The sequence below is a fragment of the Kogia breviceps genome, chromosome 18 (assembly GCF_026419965.1).
Source record: "Kogia breviceps isolate mKogBre1 chromosome 18, mKogBre1 haplotype 1, whole genome shotgun sequence".
In the NCBI taxonomy this organism is placed as follows: Eukaryota; Metazoa; Chordata; class Mammalia; order Artiodactyla; family Physeteridae; genus Kogia; species Kogia breviceps.
Window position 1 is genome coordinate 7,579,987 of NC_081327.1, and position 21,979 is coordinate 7,601,965.

At 42.8% G+C, this 21,979-nt stretch overlaps 1 protein-coding gene across 4 annotated transcripts in view; it reads right to left on the minus strand.

Moving 5' to 3' along the window:
• DHX34 (DExH-box helicase 34) overlaps nt 1-21,979 on the minus strand; it is a 54,778-nt gene that overhangs the window by 1,887 nt on the left and 30,912 nt on the right. For all 4 annotated transcript variants that reach the window (XM_059045736.2, XM_067018429.1, XM_067018430.1 and 1 more), the window contains one exon: nt 700-981. In XM_059045736.2, the coding sequence (XP_058901719.1) occupies nt 700-981 (282 nt within the window). The remainder of the gene's footprint in view (nt 1-699; nt 982-21,979) is intronic.

Sequence of the window (21,979 nt, forward strand, 5' to 3'; positions counted from 1 at the left end):
CTGGGCTTTTCAGTTATGGGGGCCAATTGCTTAAGCCAATCACAACACGGTTTCACATACTCATGACCACAGGCTTGTCTAGAACATTCCCTGATGCCCCATCCCCCATCTCACCCGCCTTCCGCAGACCCATTCTCTCCTTATGGCTGCTGGGAACACATCCAGACCTTAAGTCTGACCTTCAAGTCTGCCCACCTGGCCCTTCTCCTCCAGCACGTCAGCCTGTTCCCCTTTCCCTGGTCCACTGGGTCACACCCCATAAACATGTAATAGCGATAGAACCAGGAGCAATTCTCAAGCCCCCACCTCATTAAGTGGTGGGGGATCAGTTTCAAATCTGCTCTGTATGAATTCTTCCTGTCCGTCCTCTAGGAACAGACAGATACCTTACAGCTTCCCTCTCACACCCTGCACGCCCTTAACTGCTAACGAGGGGTAACCTGCACCACACACGCAGCATGTATTCATAAACATCTGTTGAATGGGGGCCGCAGGGGTTAACAGAATGGCTCCTGGGGTCAAACTCTGGCTCCCCCCTTACCAGCTGTGTGACATTGGGCTTGTCATCAACCTCTCTGGTTTGAAAACCCCCAAATGTGTGCATATTGATGAGCTGGAAGCTGGGCCTTCCAGAGCTTTCATCCCTATGGCTGATGGCCCCTCTGGCCATGGGGGTGCAGGAGCCCAGGAGGCGGGTACCTTGGACGCCGTGAACTGCAGCAGCTCCCTGCTCAGGGCCGCCACCTCCCTGCGGTTGACTGGGGCCTCCTCCTCCTCATCTTTGTCCTCTAGCCGCCACTGGGCCTGGCGGGCCAGCTGGCGGTCCAGGGCGCTTTCCCAGCGGGCCCGGAGCCTCAGGGAAGCCGCCAGGAGCCGGACAGCACTCTCACTGTCCGCAAGCTGGAGCTCCAGCCAGCCGTCGGCCACCAGACGGCAACAGTCACCACTGGTATCCAGGGAGCGGCTGAACAGTAGGAGGGACTGGAAGAGAAGAGGCAGGAGACAGGCAGTGGCTTGAGGGGCAGGATGCCATGGGAGAGAGGCCCCCCGCCTGGCTGGCCTCCGGCCCGCCCCCCACTCAACCACCCACCCATCCAGACATCCACCTGTCTCTCCAAAGCATCCGCCCACACGCGCAGCCGTCCACCCAGCCCCGCAACAAATACTGACCACACGCCTACTCTGTGGCAGACACTCTTCCGGGTTGCCAGAGACACAACGTGACAAGACGGACTCAGCCCTCGCCCCCCGGGGCTGAAATTCTACTCGGAGAAAGAGACTAATGAAGACTAAAGAGTAAAATACAGAGCATGTTCCAAGAAGTCAGGGGGGTCATCAGCTGCGCTGCAGGCCAGTGGCCGTCTCTATCTTCGTAGGGTTGGGGCTACACGTGTCTTTGTCAACACTCGTCAAATGGCAGCTTAATATGTGTGTCACTCTCTATACCTTTTATCCTCAAAATATATAAACAAATATTGAATGCTAGTTAACGGAAAGCATGCTGAAGTGCTTACAGGTGAAGGGTACTGATGTCAGCAACTTACTTGAAAACGCATCAAGAAACTCAAAAGAAAGCCCACCTATTAAAATAGATTGATGAGTGGAGACGTGATAGAGCAAAGGCCGAATGTTAGCTATAGGGCTGGGGAGCGGGAATATTGAGTGTTCACTCTACACTTCAACTTTTCTCTTCGAAAACTGTAAAGATAACACGTTGGGGATAATCTCTCTCCTCATGATCTCTCCTCATAGTCTCTCTCTCCTCATAATCTCTCTCCTCATAATCTCTCCTCATAATCTCTCTCTATCCTCATAATCTCTCTCTCTCCTCATCTCTCTCTCCTCATAATCTCTCTCTCCTCATAATCTCTCTCTCCTCATAATCTCTTCATAATCTCTCTCTCCTCATAATCTCTCTCCTCATGATCTCTCTCTCTCCTCATGATCTCTCTCTCTCTCCTCATAACCTCTCTCTCCTCTTAATCTCTCTCTCCTCATAATTTCTCTCTCTCCTCATCTCTCTGTCTCTCTCCTCATGATCTCTCTCCTCATGATCTCTCTCCTCACAATCTCTCTCCTCATAATCTCTCTCTCCTCATAATCTCTCTACTCATAATCTCTCTCTCTCCTCATAATCTCTCTCCTCATAATCTCTCTCTCCTCATAATCTCTCTCTCTCCTCATGATCTCTCTCCTCATAATCTCTCTCTCTCCTCATAATCTCTCTCTCTCTCTCATGATCTCTCTCCTCATAGTCTCTCTCTCTGTCCTCATAATCTCTCTCTCCTCATAATCTCTCTCTCCTCATGATCTCTCTCCTCATAATCTCTCTCTCTCCTCATAATCGCTCTATCTCCTCATAATCTCTCTCTCTCCTCATAATCTCTCTCTCTCTCTCCTCATGATCTCTCTCTCCTCATAATCACTCTCTCCTCATAATCTCTCTCCTCATAATCTCTCTCTCCTCATAATCTCTCTCTCTCCTCATAATCTCTCTCTCCTCATAATCTCTCTCTCTCCTCATAATCTCTCTCTCCTCATAATTTCTCTCTCCTCATAATCTCTCTCTCCTCATAATCTCTTCATAATCTCTCTCTCCTCATAATCTATCTCTCCTCATGATCTCTCTCTCTCCTCATGATCTCTCACTCTCCTCATAACCTCTCTCTCCTCATAATCTCTCTCTCCTCTTAATCTCTCTCCTCATAATCTCTATCTCTCCTCATAATCTCTCTCTCCTCATAATCTCTCTCTCCTCATAATCTCTATCTCTCCTCATAATCTCTCTCTCCTCATAATCTCTCTCCTCATAATCTCTCTCTCCTCATAATCTCTCTCCTCATAACCTCTCTCTCCTCATAATCTCTCCTCATAATCTCTCTCCTCATAATCTCTCCTCATAAACTCTCTCTCCTCATAATCTCTCTCTCCTCATGATCTCTCTCTCTCTCCTCATAATCTCTCTCCTCATAATCTCTCTCTCCTCATAATCTCTCTCCTCATAACCTCTCTCTCCTCATAATCTCTCCTCATAATCTCTCTCCTCATAATCTCTCCTCATAAACTCTCTCTCCTCATAATCTCTCCTCATAAACTCTCTCTCCTCATAATCTCTCTCTCCTCATGATCTCTCTCTCTCTCCTCATAATCTCTCTCTCCTCATAATCTCTCTACTCATAATCTCTCTCTCTCCTCATAATCTCTCTCTCTCCTCATAATCTCTCTCCTCATAATCTCTCTCTCCTCATAATCTCTCTCTCTCCTCATGATCTCTCTCCTCATAATCTCTCTCTCTCCTCATAATCTCTCTCTCTCTCTCATGATCTCTCTCCTCATAGTCTCTCTCTCTGTCCTCATAATCTCTCTCTCCTCATAATCTCTCTCTCCTCATGATCTCTCTCCTCATAATCTCTCTCTCTCCTCATAATCGCTCTATCTCCTCATAATCTCTCTCTCTCCTCATAATCTCTCTCTCTCTCTCCTCATGATCTCTCTCTCCTCATAATCACTCTCTCCTCATAATCTCTCTCCTCATAATCTCTCTCTCCTCATAATCTCTCTCTCTCCTCATAATCTCTCTCTCCTCATAATCTCTCTCTCTCCTCATAATCTCTCTCTCCTCATAATTTCTCTCTCCTCATAATCTCTCTCTCCTCATAATCTCTTCATAATCTCTCTCTCCTCATAATCTATCTCTCCTCATGATCTCTCTCTCTCCTCATGATCTCTCACTCTCCTCATAACCTCTCTCTCCTCATAATCTCTCTCTCCTCTTAATCTCTCTCCTCATAATCTCTATCTCTCCTCATAATCTCTCTCTCCTCATAATCTCTCTCTCCTCATAATCTCTATCTCTCCTCATAATCTCTCTCTCCTCATAATCTCTCTCCTCATAATCTCTCTCTCCTCATAATCTCTCTCCTCATAACCTCTCTCTCCTCATAATCTCTCCTCATAATCTCTCTCCTCATAATCTCTCCTCATAAACTCTCTCTCCTCATAATCTCTCCTCATAAACTCTCTCTCCTCATAATCTCTCTCTCCTCATGATCTCTCTCTCTCTCCTCATAATCTCTCTCCTCATAATCTCTCTCTCCTCATAATCTCTCTCCTCATAACCTCTCTCTCCTCATAATCTCTCCTCATAATCTCTCTCCTCATAATCTCTCCTCATAAACTCTCTCTCCTCATAATCTCTCCTCATAAACTCTCTCTCCTCATAATCTCTCTCTCCTCATGATCTCTCTCTCTCTCCTCATAATCTCTCTCTCCTCATAATCTCTCTCTCCTCATAATCTCTCTCCTCATAATGTCTCTCCCTATAATCTCTCCTCATAATCTCTCTCCTCATAATCTCTCCTCATAAACTCTCTCTCCTCATAATCTCTCTCCTCATAATCCCTCTCTCTCCTCATAATCTCTCTCTCCTCATAATCTCTCTCCTCATAATCTCTCTCTCCTCATAATCTCTCTCTCCTCATAATCCCTCTCTCTCCTCATAATCTCTCTCTCCTCATATCCCTCTCTCCTCATAATCCTCTCTCCTCATAATCCCTCTCTCTCCTCATAAGAATCTCTCCCTCATAATCTCTCTCTCCTCATAATCTCTCTCCTCATAATCCCTCTCTCTCCTCATAATCTCTCTCTCCTCATAATCTCTCTCTCCTCATAATCTCTCTCCTCATAATCTCTCTCCTCATCTCTCTCCTCATAATCTCTCTCTCCTCATAATCTCTCTCTCCTCATAGTCTCTCTCTCCTCATAATCTCTCTCTCTCCTCATAATCTCTCCTCATAATCCCTCTCTCTCCTCATAATCTCTCTCTCCTCATGATCTCTCTCTCTCCTCATAATCTCTCTCTCCTCATAATCTCTCTCTCTCCTCATAACTTCTCTCCTCATAATCTCTCTCTCCTCATAATCTCTCTCTCCTCATAATCTCTCTCCTCATAATCTCTCTCTCCTCATAATCTCTCCTCATAACCTCTCTCTCCTCATAATCTCTCTCCTCATAATCTCTCCTCATAATCTCTCTCCTCATAACCTCTCTCCTCATAATATCTCTCTCTTCATAATCTCTCTCCTCGTAATCTCTCCTCATAATCTCTCCTCATAATCTCTCTCTCCTCATCTCTCCTCATAATCTCTCTCTCCTCATAATCCCTCTCTCTCCTCATAATCTCTCTCCTCATAATCTCTCTCTCCTCATAATCTCTCTCCTCATAATCTCTCTCTCCTCATAATCTCTCTCTCTCTCCTCATAACCTCTCTCCTTATAATCTCTCTCTCCTCATAATCTCTCTCTCCTCATAATCTCTCCTCAGAATCTCTCTCCTCAGAATCTCTCTCCTCATAATCTCTCTCCTCATAATCCCTCTCTCTCCTCATAATCTCTCTCTCCTCATAATCTCTCTCTCCTCATAATCTCTCTCTCCTCATAATCTCTCTCTCCTCATGATCTCTCTCCTCATAATCTCTCTCTCCTCATAATCTCTCTCCTCATGATCTCTCTCTCCTCATAATCTCTCTCCTCATAATCCCTCTCTCTCGTCATAATCTCTCTCTCCTCATAATCTCTCTCCTCATAATCTCTCTCTCCTCATAATCTCTCTCCTCATAACCTCTCTCTCCTCATAATCTCTCCTCATAATCTCTCTCCTCATAATCTCTCCTCATAAACTCTCTCTCCTCATAATCTCTCCTCATAAACTCTCTCTCCTCATAATCTCTCTCTCCTCATGATCTCTCTCTCTCTCCTCATAATCTCTCTCTCCTCATAATCTCTCTCTCCTCTTAATCTCTCTCCTCATAATCTCTATCTCTCCTCATAATCTCTCTCTCCTCATAATCTCTCTCTCCTCATAATCTCTATCTCTCCTCATAATCTCTCTCTCCTCATAATCTCTCTCCTCATAATCTCTCTCTCCTCATAATCTCTCTCCTCATAACCTCTCTCTCCTCATAATCTCTCCTCATAATCTCTCTCCTCATAATCTCTCCTCATAAACTCTCTCTCCTCATAATCTCTCCTCATAAACTCTCTCTCCTCATAATCTCTCTCTCCTCATGATCTCTCTCTCTCTCCTCATAATCTCTCTCCTCATAATCTCTCTCTCCTCATAATCTCTCTCCTCATAACCTCTCTCTCCTCATAATCTCTCCTCATAATCTCTCTCCTCATAATCTCTCCTCATAAACTCTCTCTCCTCATAATCTCTCCTCATAAACTCTCTCTCCTCATAATCTCTCTCTCCTCATGATCTCTCTCTCTCTCCTCATAATCTCTCTCTCCTCATAATCTCTCTCTCCTCATAATCTCTCTCCTCATAATGTCTCTCCCTATAATCTCTCCTCATAATCTCTCTCCTCATACTCTCTTCATAAACTCTCTCTCCTCATAATCTCTCTCTCCTCATGATCTCTCTCTCTCTCCTCATAATCTCTCTCTCCTCATAATCTCTCTCCTCATAATGTCTCTCCCTATAATCTCTCCTCATAATCTCTCTCTCCTCATAATCTCTCTCTCTCCTCATAATCTCTCTCCCTCTCCTCATAATCTCTCTCCTCATAATCTCTCTCCTCATAATCTCTCTCCTCATAATCTCTCTCTCCTCATGATCTCTCTCTCCTCATGATCTCTCTCTCCTCATAATCTCTCTCTCTCCTCATAATCTCTCTCTCTCCTCATAATCTCTCTCCTCATAATCTCTCTCCTCATGATCTCTCTCCTCATAATCTCTCTCTCTCCTCATAATCTCTCTCCTCATAATCTCTCTCCTCATAATCTCTCCTCATAATATCTCTCCTCATAATCTCTCTTCATAATCTCTCTCTCCTCATAATCTCTCTCCTCATAATCCCTCTCTCTCCTCATAATCTCTCTCTCCTCATAATCTCTCTCCTCATAATCTCTCTCTCCTCATAATCTCTCTCTCCTCATAATCCCTCTCTCTCCTCATAATCTCTCTCTCCTCATAATCCTCTCTCCTCATAATCCCTCTCTCCTCATAATCCTCTCTCCTCATAATCCCTCTCTCTCCTCATAAGAATCTCTCCCTCATAATCTCTCTCTCCTCATAATCTCTCTCCTCATAATCCCTCTCTCTCCTCATAATCTCTCTCTCCTCATAATCTCTCTCTCCTCATAATCTCTCTCCTCATAAACTCTCTCCTCATGATCTCTCTCCTCATAATCTCTCTCTCCTCATAATCTCTCTCTCCTCATAATCTCTCTCTCCTCATAATCTCTCTCTCTCCTCATAATCTCTCCTCATAATCCCTCTCTCTCCTCATAATCTCTCTCTCCTCATGATCTCTCTCTCTCCTCATAATCTCTCTCTCCTCATAATCTCTCTCTCTCCTCATAACTTCTCTCCTCATAATCTCTCTCTCCTCATAATCTCTCTCTCCTCATAATCTCTCTCCTCATAATCTCTCTCTCCTCATAATCTCTCCTCATAACCTCTCTCTCCTCATAATCTCTCTCCTCATAATCTCTCCTCATAATCTCTCTCCTCATAACCTCTCTCCTCATAATATCTCTCTCTTCATAATCTCTCTCCTCATAATCTCTCCTCATAATCTCTCCTCATAATCTCTCTCTCCTCATCTCTCCTCATAATCTCTCTCTCCTCATAATCCCTCTCTCTCCTCATAATCTCTCTCCTCATAATCTCTCTCTCCTCATAATCTCTCTCCTCATAATCTCTCTCTCCTCATAATCTCTCTCTCTCTCCTCATAACCTCTCTCCTTATAATCTCTCTCTCCTCATAATCTCTCTCTCCTCATAATCTCTCCTCAGAATCTCTCTCCTCAGAATCTCTCTCCTCATAATCTCTCTCCTCATAATCCCTCTCTCTCCTCATAATCTCTCTCTCCTCATAATCTCTCTCTCCTCATAATCTCTCTCTCCTCATAATCTCTCTCTCCTCATGATCTCTCTCCTCATAATCTCTCTCTCCTCATAATCTCTCTCCTCATGATTTCTCTCTCCTCATAATCTCTCTCCTCATAATCCCTCTCTCTCGTCATAATCTCTCTCTCCTCATAATCTCTCTCCTCATAATCTCTCTCTCCTCATAATCTCTCTCCTCATAACCTCTCTCTCCTCATAATCTCTCCTCATAATCTCTCTCCTCATAATCTCTCCTCATAAACTCTCTCTCCTCATAATCTCTCCTCATAAACTCTCTCTCCTCATAATCTCTCTCTCCTCATGATCTCTCTCTCTCTCCTCATAATCTCTCTCTCCTCATAATCTCTCTCTCCTCATAATCTCTCTCCTCATAATGTCTCTCCCTATAATCTCTCCTCATAATCTCTCTCCTCATAATCTCTCCTCATAAACTCTCTCTCCTCATAATCTCTCTCTCCTCATGATCTCTCTCTCTCTCCTCATAATCTCTCTCTCCTCATAATCTCTCTCCTCATAATGTCTCTCCCTATAATCTCTCCTCATAATCTCTCTCCTCATAATCTCTCTCTCTCCTCATAATCTCTCTCTCCTCATAATCTCTCTCCTCATGATCTCTCTCCTCATAATCTCTCTCTCTCCTCATAATCTCTCTCCTCATAATCTCTCTCCTCATAATCTCTCCTCATAATATCTCTCCTCATAATCTCTCCTCATAATCTCTCTCTCCTCATAATCTCTCTCCTCATAATCCCTCTTTCTCTTCATAATCTCTCTCTCCTCATAATCTCTCTCCTCATAATCTCTCTCTCCTCATAATCTCTCTCCTCATAATCCCTCTCTCTCCTCATAATCTCTCTCTCCTCATATCCCTCTCTCCTCATAATCCTCTCTCCTCATAATCCCTCTCTCTCCTCATAAGAATCTCTCTCTCATAATCTGTCTCTCCTCATAATCTCTCTCCTCATAATCCCTCTCTCTCCTCATAATCTCTCTCTCCTCATAATCTCTCTCTCCTCATAATCTCTCTCTCCTCATAATCTCTCTCCTCATAATCTCTCTCTCTCTCTCCTCATAACCTCTCTCCTTATAATCTCTCTCTCCTCATAATCTCTCTCTCCTCATAATCTCTCCTCAGAATCTCTCTCCTCAGAATCTCTCTCCTCATAATCTCTCTCCTCATAATCCCTCTCTCTCCTCATAATCTCTCTCTCCTCATAATCTCTCTCTCCTCATAATCTCTCTCTCCTCATAATCTCTCTCTCCTCATGATCTCTCTCCTCATAATCTCTCTCTCCTCATAATCTCTCTCCTCATGATTTCTCTCTCCTCATAATCTCTCTCCTCATAATCCCTCTCTCTCGTCATAATCTCTCTCTCCTCATAATCTCTCTCCTCATAATCTCTCTCTCCTCATAATCTCTCTCCTCATAACCTCTCTCTCCTCATAATCTCTCCTCATAATCTCTCTCCTCATAATCTCTCCTCATAAACTCTCTCTCCTCATAATCTCTCCTCATAAACTCTCTCTCCTCATAATCTCTCTCTCCTCATGATCTCTCTCTCTCTCCTCATAATCTCTCTCTCCTCATAATCTCTCTCTCCTCATAATCTCTCTCCTCATAATGTCTCTCCCTATAATCTCTCCTCATAATCTCTCTCCTCATAATCTCTCCTCATAAACTCTCTCTCCTCATAATCTCTCTCTCCTCATGATCTCTCTCTCTCTCCTCATAATCTCTCTCTCCTCATAATCTCTCTCCTCATAATGTCTCTCCCTATAATCTCTCCTCATAATCTCTCTCCTCATAATCTCTCTCTCTCCTCATAATCTCTCTCTCCTCATAATCTCTCTCCTCATGATCTCTCTCCTCATAATCTCTCTCTCTCCTCATAATCTCTCTCCTCATAATCTCTCTCCTCATAATCTCTCCTCATAATATCTCTCCTCATAATCTCTCCTCATAATCTCTCTCTCCTCATAATCTCTCTCCTCATAATCCCTCTTTCTCTTCATAATCTCTCTCTCCTCATAATCTCTCTCCTCATAATCTCTCTCTCCTCATAATCTCTCTCCTCATAATCCCTCTCTCTCCTCATAATCTCTCTCTCCTCATATCCCTCTCTCCTCATAATCCTCTCTCCTCATAATCCCTCTCTCTCCTCATAAGAATCTCTCTCTCATAATCTGTCTCTCCTCATAATCTCTCTCCTCATAATCCCTCTCTCTCCTCATAATCTCTCTCTCCTCATAATCTCTCTCTCCTCATAATCTCTCTCTCCTCATAATCTCTCTCCTCATAATCTCTCTCTCTCTCCTCATAACCTCTCTCCTTATAATCTCTCTCTCCTCATAATCTCTCTCTCCTCATAATCTCTCCTCAGAATCTCTCTCCTCAGAATCTCTCTCCTCATAATCTCTCTCCTCATAATCCCTCTCTCTCCTCATAATCTCTCTCTCCTCATAATCTCTCTCTCCTCATAATCTCTCTCTCCTCATAATCTCTCTCTCCTCATGATCTCTCTCCTCATAATCTCTCTCTCCTCATAATCTCTCTCCTCATGATCTCTCTCTCCTCATAATCTCTCTCCTCATAATCCCTCTCTCTCGTCATAATCTCTCTCTCCTCATAATCTCTCTCCTCATAATCTCTCTCTCCTCATAATCTCTCTCCTCATAACCTCTCTCTCCTCATAATCTCTCCTCATAATCTCTCTCCTCATAATCTCTCCTCATAAACTCTCTCTCCTCATAATCTCTCCTCATAAACTCTCTCTCCTCATAATCTCTCTCTCCTCATGATCTCTCTCTCTCTCCTCATAATCTCTCTCTCCTCATAATCTCTCTCTCCTCTTAATCTCTCTCCTCATAATCTCTATCTCTCCTCATAATCTCTCTCTCCTCATAATCTCTCTCTCCTCATAATCTCTATCTCTCCTCATAATCTCTCTCTCCTCATAATCTCTCTCCTCATAATCTCTCTCTCCTCATAATCTCTCTCCTCATAACCTCTCTCTCCTCATAATCTCTCCTCATAATCTCTCTCCTCATAATCTCTCCTCATAAACTCTCTCTCCTCATAATCTCTCCTCATAAACTCTCTCTCCTCATAATCTCTCTCTCCTCATGATCTCTCTCTCTCTCCTCATAATCTCTCTCCTCATAATCTCTCTCTCCTCATAATCTCTCTCCTCATAACCTCTCTCTCCTCATAATCTCTCCTCATAATCTCTCTCCTCATAATCTCTCCTCATAAACTCTCTCTCCTCATAATCTCTCCTCATAAACTCTCTCTCCTCATAATCTCTCTCTCCTCATGATCTCTCTCTCTCTCCTCATAATCTCTCTCTCCTCATAATCTCTCTCTCCTCATAATCTCTCTCCTCATAATGTCTCTCCCTATAATCTCTCCTCATAATCTCTCTCCTCATACTCTCTTCATAAACTCTCTCTCCTCATAATCTCTCTCTCCTCATGATCTCTCTCTCTCTCCTCATAATCTCTCTCTCCTCATAATCTCTCTCCTCATAATGTCTCTCCCTATAATCTCTCCTCATAATCTCTCTCTCCTCATAATCTCTCTCTCTCCTCATAATCTCTCTCCCTCTCCTCATAATCTCTCTCCTCATAATCTCTCTCCTCATAATCTCTCTCCTCATAATCTCTCTCTCCTCATGATCTCTCTCTCCTCATGATCTCTCTCTCCTCATAATCTCTCTCTCTCCTCATAATCTCTCTCTCTCCTCATAATCTCTCTCCTCATAATCTCTCTCCTCATGATCTCTCTCCTCATAATCTCTCTCTCTCCTCATAATCTCTCTCCTCATAATCTCTCTCCTCATAATCTCTCCTCATAATATCTCTCCTCATAATCTCTCTTCATAATCTCTCTCTCCTCATAATCTCTCTCCTCATAATCCCTCTCTCTCCTCATAATCTCTCTCTCCTCATAATCTCTCTCCTCATAATCTCTCTCTCCTCATAATCTCTCTCTCCTCATAATCCCTCTCTCTCCTCATAATCTCTCTCTCCTCATAATCCTCTCTCCTCATAATCCCTCTCTCCTCATAATCCTCTCTCCTCATAATCCCTCTCTCTCCTCATAAGAATCTCTCCCTCATAATCTCTCTCTCCTCATAATCTCTCTCCTCATAATCCTCTCTCTCCTCATAATCTCTCTCTCCTCATAATCTCTCTCTCCTCATAATCTCTCTCCTCATAAACTCTCTCCTCATGATCTCTCTCCTCATAATCTCTCTCTCCTCATAATCTCTCTCTCCTCATAATCTCTCTCTCCTCATAATCTCTCTCTCTCCTCATAATCTCTCCTCATAATCCCTCTCTCTCCTCATAATCTCTCTCTCCTCATGATCTCTCTCTCTCCTCATAATCTCTCTCTCCTCATAATCTCTCTCTCTCCTCATAACTTCTCTCCTCATAATCTCTCTCTCCTCATAATCTCTCTCTCCTCATAATCTCTCTCCTCATAATCTCTCTCTCCTCATAATCTCTCCTCATAACCTCTCTCTCCTCATAATCTCTCTCCTCATAATCTCTCCTCATAATCTCTCTCCTCATAACCTCTCTCCTCATAATATCTCTCTCTTCATAATCTCTCTCCTCATAATCTCTCCTCATAATCTCTCCTCATAATCTCTCTCTCCTCATCTCTCCTCATAATCTCTCTCTCCTCATAATCCCTCTCTCTCCTCATAATCTCTCTCCTCATAATCTCTCTCTCCTCATAATCTCTCTCCTCATAATCTCTCTCTCCTCATAATCTCTCTCTCTCTCCTCATAACCTCTCTCCTTATAATCTCTCTCTCCTCATAATCTCTCTCTCCTCATAATCTCTCCTCAGAATCTCTCTCCTCAGAATCTCTCTCCTCATAATCTCTCTCCTCATAATCCCTCTCTCTCCTCATAATCTCTCTCTCCTCATAATCTCTCTCTCCTCATAATCTCTCTCTCCTCATAATCTCTCTCTCCTCATGATCTCTCTCCTCATAATCTCTCTCTCCTCATAATCTCTCTCCTCATGATTTCTCTCTCCTCATAATCTCTCTCCTCATAATCCCTCTCTCTCGTCATAATCTCTCTCTCCTCATAATCTCTCTCCTCATAATCTCTCTCTCCTCATAATCTCTCTCCTCATAACCTCTCTCTCCTCATAATCTCTCCTCATAATCTCTCTCCTCATAATCTCTCCTCATAAACTCTCTCTCCTCATAATCTCTCCTCATAAACTCTCTCTCCTCATAATCTCTCTCTCCTCATGATCTCTCTCTCTCTCCTCATAATCTCTCTCTCCTCATAATCTCTCTCTCCTCATAATCTCTCTCCTCATAATGTCTCTCCCTATAATCTCTCCTCATAATCTCTCTCCTCATAATCTCTCCTCATAAACTCTCTCTCCTCATAATCTCTCTCTCCTCATGATCTCTCTCTCTCTCCTCATAATCTCTCTCTCCTCATAATCTCTCTCCTCATAATGTCTCTCCCTATAATCTCTCCTCATAATCTCTCTCCTCATAATCTCTCTCTCTCCTCATAATCTCTCTCTCCTCATAATCTCTCTCCTCATGATCTCTCTCCTCATAATCTCTCTCTCTCCTCATAATCTCTCTCCTCATAATCTCTCTCCTCATAATCTCTCCTCATAATATCTCTCCTCATAATCTCTCCTCATAATCTCTCTCTCCTCATAATCTCTCTCCTCATAATCCCTCTTTCTCTTCATAATCTCTCTCTCCTCATAATCTCTCTCCTCATAATCTCTCTCTCCTCATAATCTCTCTCCTCATAATCCCTCTCTCTCCTCATAATCTCTCTCTCCTCATATCCCTCTCTCCTCATAATCCTCTCTCCTCATAATCCCTCTCTCTCCTCATAAGAATCTCTCTCTCATAATCTGTCTCTCCTCATAATCTCTCTCCTCATAATCCCTCTCTCTCCTCATAATCTCTCTCTCCTCATAATCTCTCTCTCCTCATAATCTCTCTCTCCTCATAATCTCTCTCCTCATAATCTCTCTCTCTCTCCTCATAACCTCTCTCCTTATAATCTCTCTCTCCTCATAATCTCTCTCTCCTCATAATCTCTCCTCAGAATCTCTCTCCTCAGAATCTCTCTCCTCATAATCTCTCTCCTCATAATCCCTCTCTCTCCTCATAATCTCTCTCTCCTCATAATCTCTCTCTCCTCATAATCTCTCTCTCCTCATAATCTCTCTCTCCTCATGATCTCTCTCCTCATAATCTCTCTCTCCTCATAATCTCTCTCCTCATGATTTCTCTCTCCTCATAATCTCTCTCCTCATAATCCCTCTCTCTCGTCATAATCTCTCTCTCCTCATAATCTCTCTCCTCATAATCTCTCTCTCCTCATAATCTCTCTCCTCATAACCTCTCTCTCCTCATAATCTCTCCTCATAATCTCTCTCCTCATAATCTCTCCTCATAAACTCTCTCTCCTCATAATCTCTCCTCATAAACTCTCTCTCCTCATAATCTCTCTCTCCTCATGATCTCTCTCTCTCTCCTCATAATCTCTCTCTCCTCATAATCTCTCTCTCCTCATAATCTCTCTCCTCATAATGTCTCTCCCTATAATCTCTCCTCATAATCTCTCTCCTCATAATCTCTCCTCATAAACTCTCTCTCCTCATAATCTCTCTCTCCTCATGATCTCTCTCTCTCTCCTCATAATCTCTCTCTCCTCATAATCTCTCTCCTCATAATGTCTCTCCCTATAATCTCTCCTCATAATCTCTCTCCTCATAATCTCTCTCTCTCCTCATAATCTCTCTCTCCTCATAATCTCTCTCCTCATGATCTCTCTCCTCATAATCTCTCTCTCTCCTCATAATCTCTCTCCTCATAATCTCTCTCCTCATAATCTCTCCTCATAATATCTCTCCTCATAATCTCTCCTCATAATCTCTCTCTCCTCATAATCTCTCTCCTCATAATCCCTCTTTCTCTTCATAATCTCTCTCTCCTCATAATCTCTCTCCTCATAATCTCTCTCTCCTCATAATCTCTCTCCTCATAATCCCTCTCTCTCCTCATAATCTCTCTCTCCTCATATCCCTCTCTCCTCATAATCCTCTCTCCTCATAATCCCTCTCTCTCCTCATAAGAATCTCTCTCTCATAATCTGTCTCTCCTCATAATCTCTCTCCTCATAATCCCTCTCTCTCCTCATAATCTCTCTCTCCTCATAATCTCTCTCTCCTCATAATCTCTCTCTCCTCATAATCTCTCTCCTCATAATCTCTCTCTCTCTCCTCATAACCTCTCTCCTTATAATCTCTCTCTCCTCATAATCTCTCTCTCCTCATAATCTCTCCTCAGAATCTCTCTCCTCAGAATCTCTCTCCTCATAATCTCTCTCCTCATAATCCCTCTCTCTCCTCATAATCTCTCTCTCCTCATAATCTCTCTCTCCTCATAATCTCTCTCTCCTCATAATCTCTCTCTCCTCATGATCTCTCTCCTCATAATCTCTCTCTCCTCATAATCTCTCTCCTCATGATTTCTCTCTCCTCATAATCTCTCTCCTCATAATCCCTCTCTCTCGTCATAATCTCTCTCTCCTCATAATCTCTCTCCTCATAATCTCTCTCTCCTCATAATCTCTCTCCTCATAACCTCTCTCTCCTCATAATCTCTCCTCATAATCTCTCTCCTCATAATCTCTCCTCATAAACTCTCTCTCCTCATAATCTCTCCTCATAAACTCTCTCTCCTCATAATCTCTCTCTCCTCATGATCTCTCTCTCTCTCCTCATAATCTCTCTCTCCTCATAATCTCTCTCTCCTCATAATCTCTCTCCTCATAATGTCTCTCCCTATAATCTCTCCTCATAATCTCTCTCCTCATAATCTCTCCTCATAAACTCTCTCTCCTCATAATCTCTCTCTCCTCATGATCTCTCTCTCTCTCCTCATAATCTCTCTCTCCTCATAATCTCTCTCCTCATAATGTCTCTCCCTATAATCTCTCCTCATAATCTCTCTCCTCATAATCTCTCTCTCTCCTCATAATCTCTCTCTCCTCATAATCTCTCTCCTCATGATCTCTCTCCTCATAATCTCTCTCTCTCCTCATAATCTCTCTCCTCATAATCTCTCTCCTCATAATCTCTCCTCATAATATCTCTCCTCATAATCTCTCCTCATAATCTCTCTCTCCTCATAATCTCTCTCCTCATAATCCCTCTTTCTCTTCATAATCTCTCTCTCCTCATAATCTCTCTCCTCATAATCTCTCTCTCCTCATAATCTCTCTCCTCATAATCCCTCTCTCTCCTCATAATCTCTCTCTCCTCATATCCCTCTCTCCTCATAATCCTCTCTCCTCATAATCCCTCTCTCTCCTCATAAGAATCTCTCTCTCATAATCTGTCTCTCCTCATAATCTCTCTCCTCATAATCCCTCTCTCTCCTCATAATCTCTCTCTCCTCATAATCTCTCTCTCCTCATAATCTCTCTCCTCATAATCTCTCTCCTCATGATCTCTCTCCTCATAATCTCTCTCTCCTCATATCCCTCTCTCCTCATAATCTCTCTCTCCTCATAATCTCTCTCTCTCCTCATAATCTCTCCTCATAATCCCTCTCTCTCCTCATAATCTCTCTCTCTCCTCATGATCTCTCTCTCTCCTCATAATCTCTCTCTCCTCATAATCTCTCTCTCCTCATAATCTCTCTCTCTCCTCATAACTTCTCTCCTCATAATCTCTCTCTCTCCTCATAATCTCTCTCTCTCCTCATAATCTCTCTCCTCATAATCTCTCTCTCCTCATAATCTCTCTCTCTCCTCATAACTTCTCTCCTCATAATCTCTCTCTCCTCATAATCTCTCTCTCCTCATAATCTCTCTCTCCTCATAATCTCTCTCTCTCCTCATGATCTCTCTCCTCATAATCTCTCTCTCTCCTCATAATCTCTCTCTCTCTCTCATGATCTCTCTCCTCATAGTCTCTCTCTCTGTCCTCATAATCTCTCTCTCCTCATAATCTCTCTCTCCTCATGATCTCTCTCCTCATAATCTCTCTCTCTCCTCATAATCGCTCTATCTCCTCATAATCTCTCTCTCTCCTCATAATCTCTCTCTCTCTCTCCTCATGATCTCTCTCTCCTCATAATCACTCTCTCCTCATAATCTCTCTCCTCATAATCTCTCTCTCCTCATAATCTCTCTCTCTCCTCATAATCTCTCTCTCCTCATAATCTCTCTCTCTCCTCATAATCTCTCTCTCCTCATAATTTCTCTCTCCTCATAATCTCTCTCTCCTCATAATCTCTTCATAATCTCTCTCTCCTCATAATCTATCTCTCCTCATGATCTCTCTCTCTCCTCATGATCTCTCACTCTCCTCATAACCTCTCTCTCCTCATAATCTCTCTCTCCTCTTAATCTCTCTCCTCATAATCTCTATCTCTCCTCATAATCTCTCTCTCCTCATAATCTCTCTCTCCTCATAATCTCTATCTCTCCTCATAATCTCTCTCTCCTCATAATCTCTCTCCTCATAATCTCTCTCTCCTCATAATCTCTCTCCTCATAACCTCTCTCTCCTCATAATCTCTCCTCATAATCTCTCTCCTCATAATCTCTCCTCATAAACTCTCTCTCCTCATAATCTCTCCTCATAAACTCTCTCTCCTCATAATCTCTCTCTCCTCATGATCTCTCTCTCTCTCCTCATAATCTCTCTCCTCATAATCTCTCTCTCCTCATAATCTCTCTCCTCATAACCTCTCTCTCCTCATAATCTCTCCTCATAATCTCTCTCCTCATAATCTCTCCTCATAAACTCTCTCTCCTCATAATCTCTCCTCATAAACTCTCTCTCCTCATAATCTCTCTCTCCTCATGATCTCTCTCTCTCTCCTCATAATCTCTCTCTCCTCATAATCTCTCTACTCATAATCTCTCTCTCTCCTCATAATCTCTCTCTCTCCTCATAATCTCTCTCCTCATAATCTCTCTCTCCTCATAATCTCTCTCTCTCCTCATGATCTCTCTCCTCATAATCTCTCTCTCTCCTCATAATCTCTCTCTCTCTCTCATGATCTCTCTCCTCATAGTCTCTCTCTCTGTCCTCATAATCTCTCTCTCCTCATAATCTCTCTCTCCTCATGATCTCTCTCCTCATAATCTCTCTCTCTCCTCATAATCGCTCTATCTCCTCATAATCTCTCTCTCTCCTCATAATCTCTCTCTCTCTCTCCTCATGATCTCTCTCTCCTCATAATCACTCTCTCCTCATAATCTCTCTCCTCATAATCTCTCTCTCCTCATAATCTCTCTCTCTCCTCATAATCTCTCTCTCCTCATAATCTCTCTCTCTCCTCATAATCTCTCTCTCCTCATAATTTCTCTCTCCTCATAATCTCTCTCTCCTCATAATCTCTTCATAATCTCTCTCTCCTCATAATCTATCTCTCCTCATGATCTCTCTCTCTCCTCATGATCTCTCACTCTCCTCATAACCTCTCTCTCCTCATAATCTCTCTCTCCTCTTAATCTCTCTCCTCATAATCTCTATCTCTCCTCATAATCTCTCTCTCCTCATAATCTCTCTCTCCTCATAATCTCTATCTCTCCTCATAATCTCTCTCTCCTCATAATCTCTCTCCTCATAATCTCTCTCTCCTCATAATCTCTCTCCTCATAACCTCTCTCTCCTCATAATCTCTCCTCATAATCTCTCTCCTCATAATCTCTCCTCATAAACTCTCTCTCCTCATAATCTCTCCTCATAAACTCTCTCTCCTCATAATCTCTCTCTCCTCATGATCTCTCTCTCTCTCCTCATAATCTCTCTCCTCATAATCTCTCTCTCCTCATAATCTCTCTCCTCATAACCTCTCTCTCCTCATAATCTCTCCTCATAATCTCTCTCCTCATAATCTCTCCTCATAAACTCTCTCTCCTCATAATCTCTCCTCATAAACTCTCTCTCCTCATAATCTCTCTCTCCTCATGATCTCTCTCTCTCTCCTCATAATCTCTCTCTCCTCATAATCTCTCTCTCCTCATAATCTCTCTCCTCATAATGTCTCTCCCTATAATCTCTCCTCATAATCTCTCTCCTCATAATCTCTCCTCATAAACTCTCTCTCCTCATAATCTCTCTCCTCATAATCCCTCTCTCTCCTCATAATCTCTCTCTCCTCATAATCTCTCTCCTCATAATCTCTCTCTCCTCATAATCTCTCTCTCCTCATAATCCCTCTCTCTCCTCATAATCTCTCTCTCCTCATATCCCTCTCTCCTCATAATCCTCTCTCCTCATAATCCCTCTCTCTCCTCATAAGAATCTCTCCCTCATAATCTCTCTCTCCTCATAATCTCTCTCCTCATAATCCCTCTCTCTCCTCATAATCTCTCTCTCCTCATAATCTCTCTCTCCTCATAATCTCTCTCCTCATAATCTCTCTCCTCATCTCTCTCCTCATAATCTCTCTCTCCTCATAATCTCTCTCTCCTCATAGTCTCTCTCTCCTCATAATCTCTCTCTCTCCTCATAATCTCTCCTCATAATCCCTCTCTCTCCTCATAATCTCTCTCTCCTCATGATCTCTCTCTCTCCTCATAATCTCTCTCTCCTCATAATCTCTCTCTCTCCTCATAACTTCTCTCCTCATAATCTCTCTCTCCTCATAATCTCTCTCTCCTCATAATCTCTCTCCTCATAATCTCTCTCTCCTCATAATCTCTCCTCATAACCTCTCTCTCCTCATAATCTCTCTCCTCATAATCTCTCCTCATAATCTCTCTCCTCATAACCTCTCTCCTCATAATATCTCTCTCTTCATAATCTCTCTCCTCGTAATCTCTCCTCATAATCTCTCCTCATAATCTCTCTCTCCTCATCTCTCCTCATAATCTCTCTCTCCTCATAATCCCTCTCTCTCCTCATAATCTCTCTCCTCATAATCTCTCTCTCCTCATAATCTCTCTCCTCATAATCTCTCTCTCCTCATAATCTCTCTCTCTCTCCTCATAACCTCTCTCCTTATAATCTCTCTCTCCTCATAATCTCTCTCTCCTCATAATCTCTCCTCAGAATCTCTCTCCTCAGAATCTCTCTCCTCATAATCTCTCTCCTCATAATCCCTCTCTCTCCTCATAATCTCTCTCTCCTCATAATCTCTCTCTCCTCATAATCTCTCTCTCCTCATAATCTCTCTCTCCTCATGATCTCTCTCCTCATAATCTCTCTCTCCTCATAATCTCTCTCCTCATGATCTCTCTCTCCTCATAATCTCTCTCCTCATAATCCCTCTCTCTCGTCATAATCTCTCTCTCCTCATAATCTCTCTCCTCATAATCTCTCTCTCCTCATAATCTCTCTCCTCATAACCTCTCTCTCCTCATAATCTCTCCTCATAATCTCTCTCCTCATAATCTCTCCTCATAAACTCTCTCTCCTCATAATCTCTCCTCATAAACTCTCTCTCCTCATAATCTCTCTCTCCTCATGATCTCTCTCTCTCTCCTCATAATCTCTCTCTCCTCATAATCTCTCTCTCCTCTTAATCTCTCTCCTCATAATCTCTATCTCTCCTCATAATCTCTCTCTCCTCATAATCTCTCTCTCCTCATAATCTCTATCTCTCCTCATAATCTCTCTCTCCTCATAATCTCTCTCCTCATAATCTCTCTCTCCTCATAATCTCTCTCCTCATAACCTCTCTCTCCTCATAATCTCTCCTCATAATCTCTCTCCTCATAATCTCTCCTCATAAACTCTCTCTCCTCATAATCTCTCCTCATAAACTCTCTCTCCTCATAATCTCTCTCTCCTCATGATCTCTCTCTCTCTCCTCATAATCTCTCTCCTCATAATCTCTCTCTCCTCATAATCTCTCTCCTCATAACCTCTCTCTCCTCATAATCTCTCCTCATAATCTCTCTCCTCATAATCTCTCCTCATAAACTCTCTCTCCTCATAATCTCTCCTCATAAACTCTCTCTCCTCATAATCTCTCTCTCCTCATGATCTCTCTCTCTCTCCTCATAATCTCTCTCTCCTCATAATCTCTCTCTCCTCATAATCTCTCTCCTCATAATGTCTCTCCCTATAATCTCTCCTCATAATCTCTCTCCTCATACTCTCTTCATAAACTCTCTCTCCTCATAATCTCTCTCTCCTCATGATCTCTCTCTCTCTCCTCATAATCTCTCTCTCCTCATAATCTCTCTCCTCATAATGTCTCTCCCTATAATCTCTCCTCATAATCTCTCTCTCCTCATAATCTCTCTCTCTCCTCATAATCTCTCTCCCTCTCCTCATAATCTCTCTCCTCATAATCTCTCTCCTCATAATCTCTCTCCTCATAATCTCTCTCTCCTCATGATCTCTCTCTCCTCATGATCTCTCTCTCCTCATAATCTCTCTCTCTCCTCATAATCTCTCTCTCTCCTCATAATCTCTCTCCTCATAATCTCTCTCCTCATGATCTCTCTCCTCATAATCTCTCTCTCTCCTCATAATCTCTCTCCTCATAATCTCTCTCCTCATAATCTCTCCTCATAATATCTCTCCTCATAATCTCTCTTCATAATCTCTCTCTCCTCATAATCTCTCTCCTCATAATCCCTCTCTCTCCTCATAATCTCTCTCTCCTCATAATCTCTCTCCTCATAATCTCTCTCTCCTCATAATCTCTCTCTCCTCATAATCCCTCTCTCTCCTCATAATCTCTCTCTCCTCATAATCCTCTCTCCTCATAATCCCTCTCTCCTCATAATCCTCTCTCCTCATAATCCCTCTCTCTCCTCATAAGAATCTCTCCCTCATAATCTCTCTCTCCTCATAATCTCTCTCCTCATAATCCCTCTCTCTCCTCATAATCTCTCTCTCCTCATAATCTCTCTCTCCTCATAATCTCTCTCCTCATAAACTCTCTCCTCATGATCTCTCTCCTCATAATCTCTCTCTCCTCATAATCTCTCTCTCCTCATAATCTCTCTCTCCTCATAATCTCTCTCTCTCCTCATAATCTCTCCTCATAATCCCTCTCTCTCCTCATAATCTCTCTCTCCTC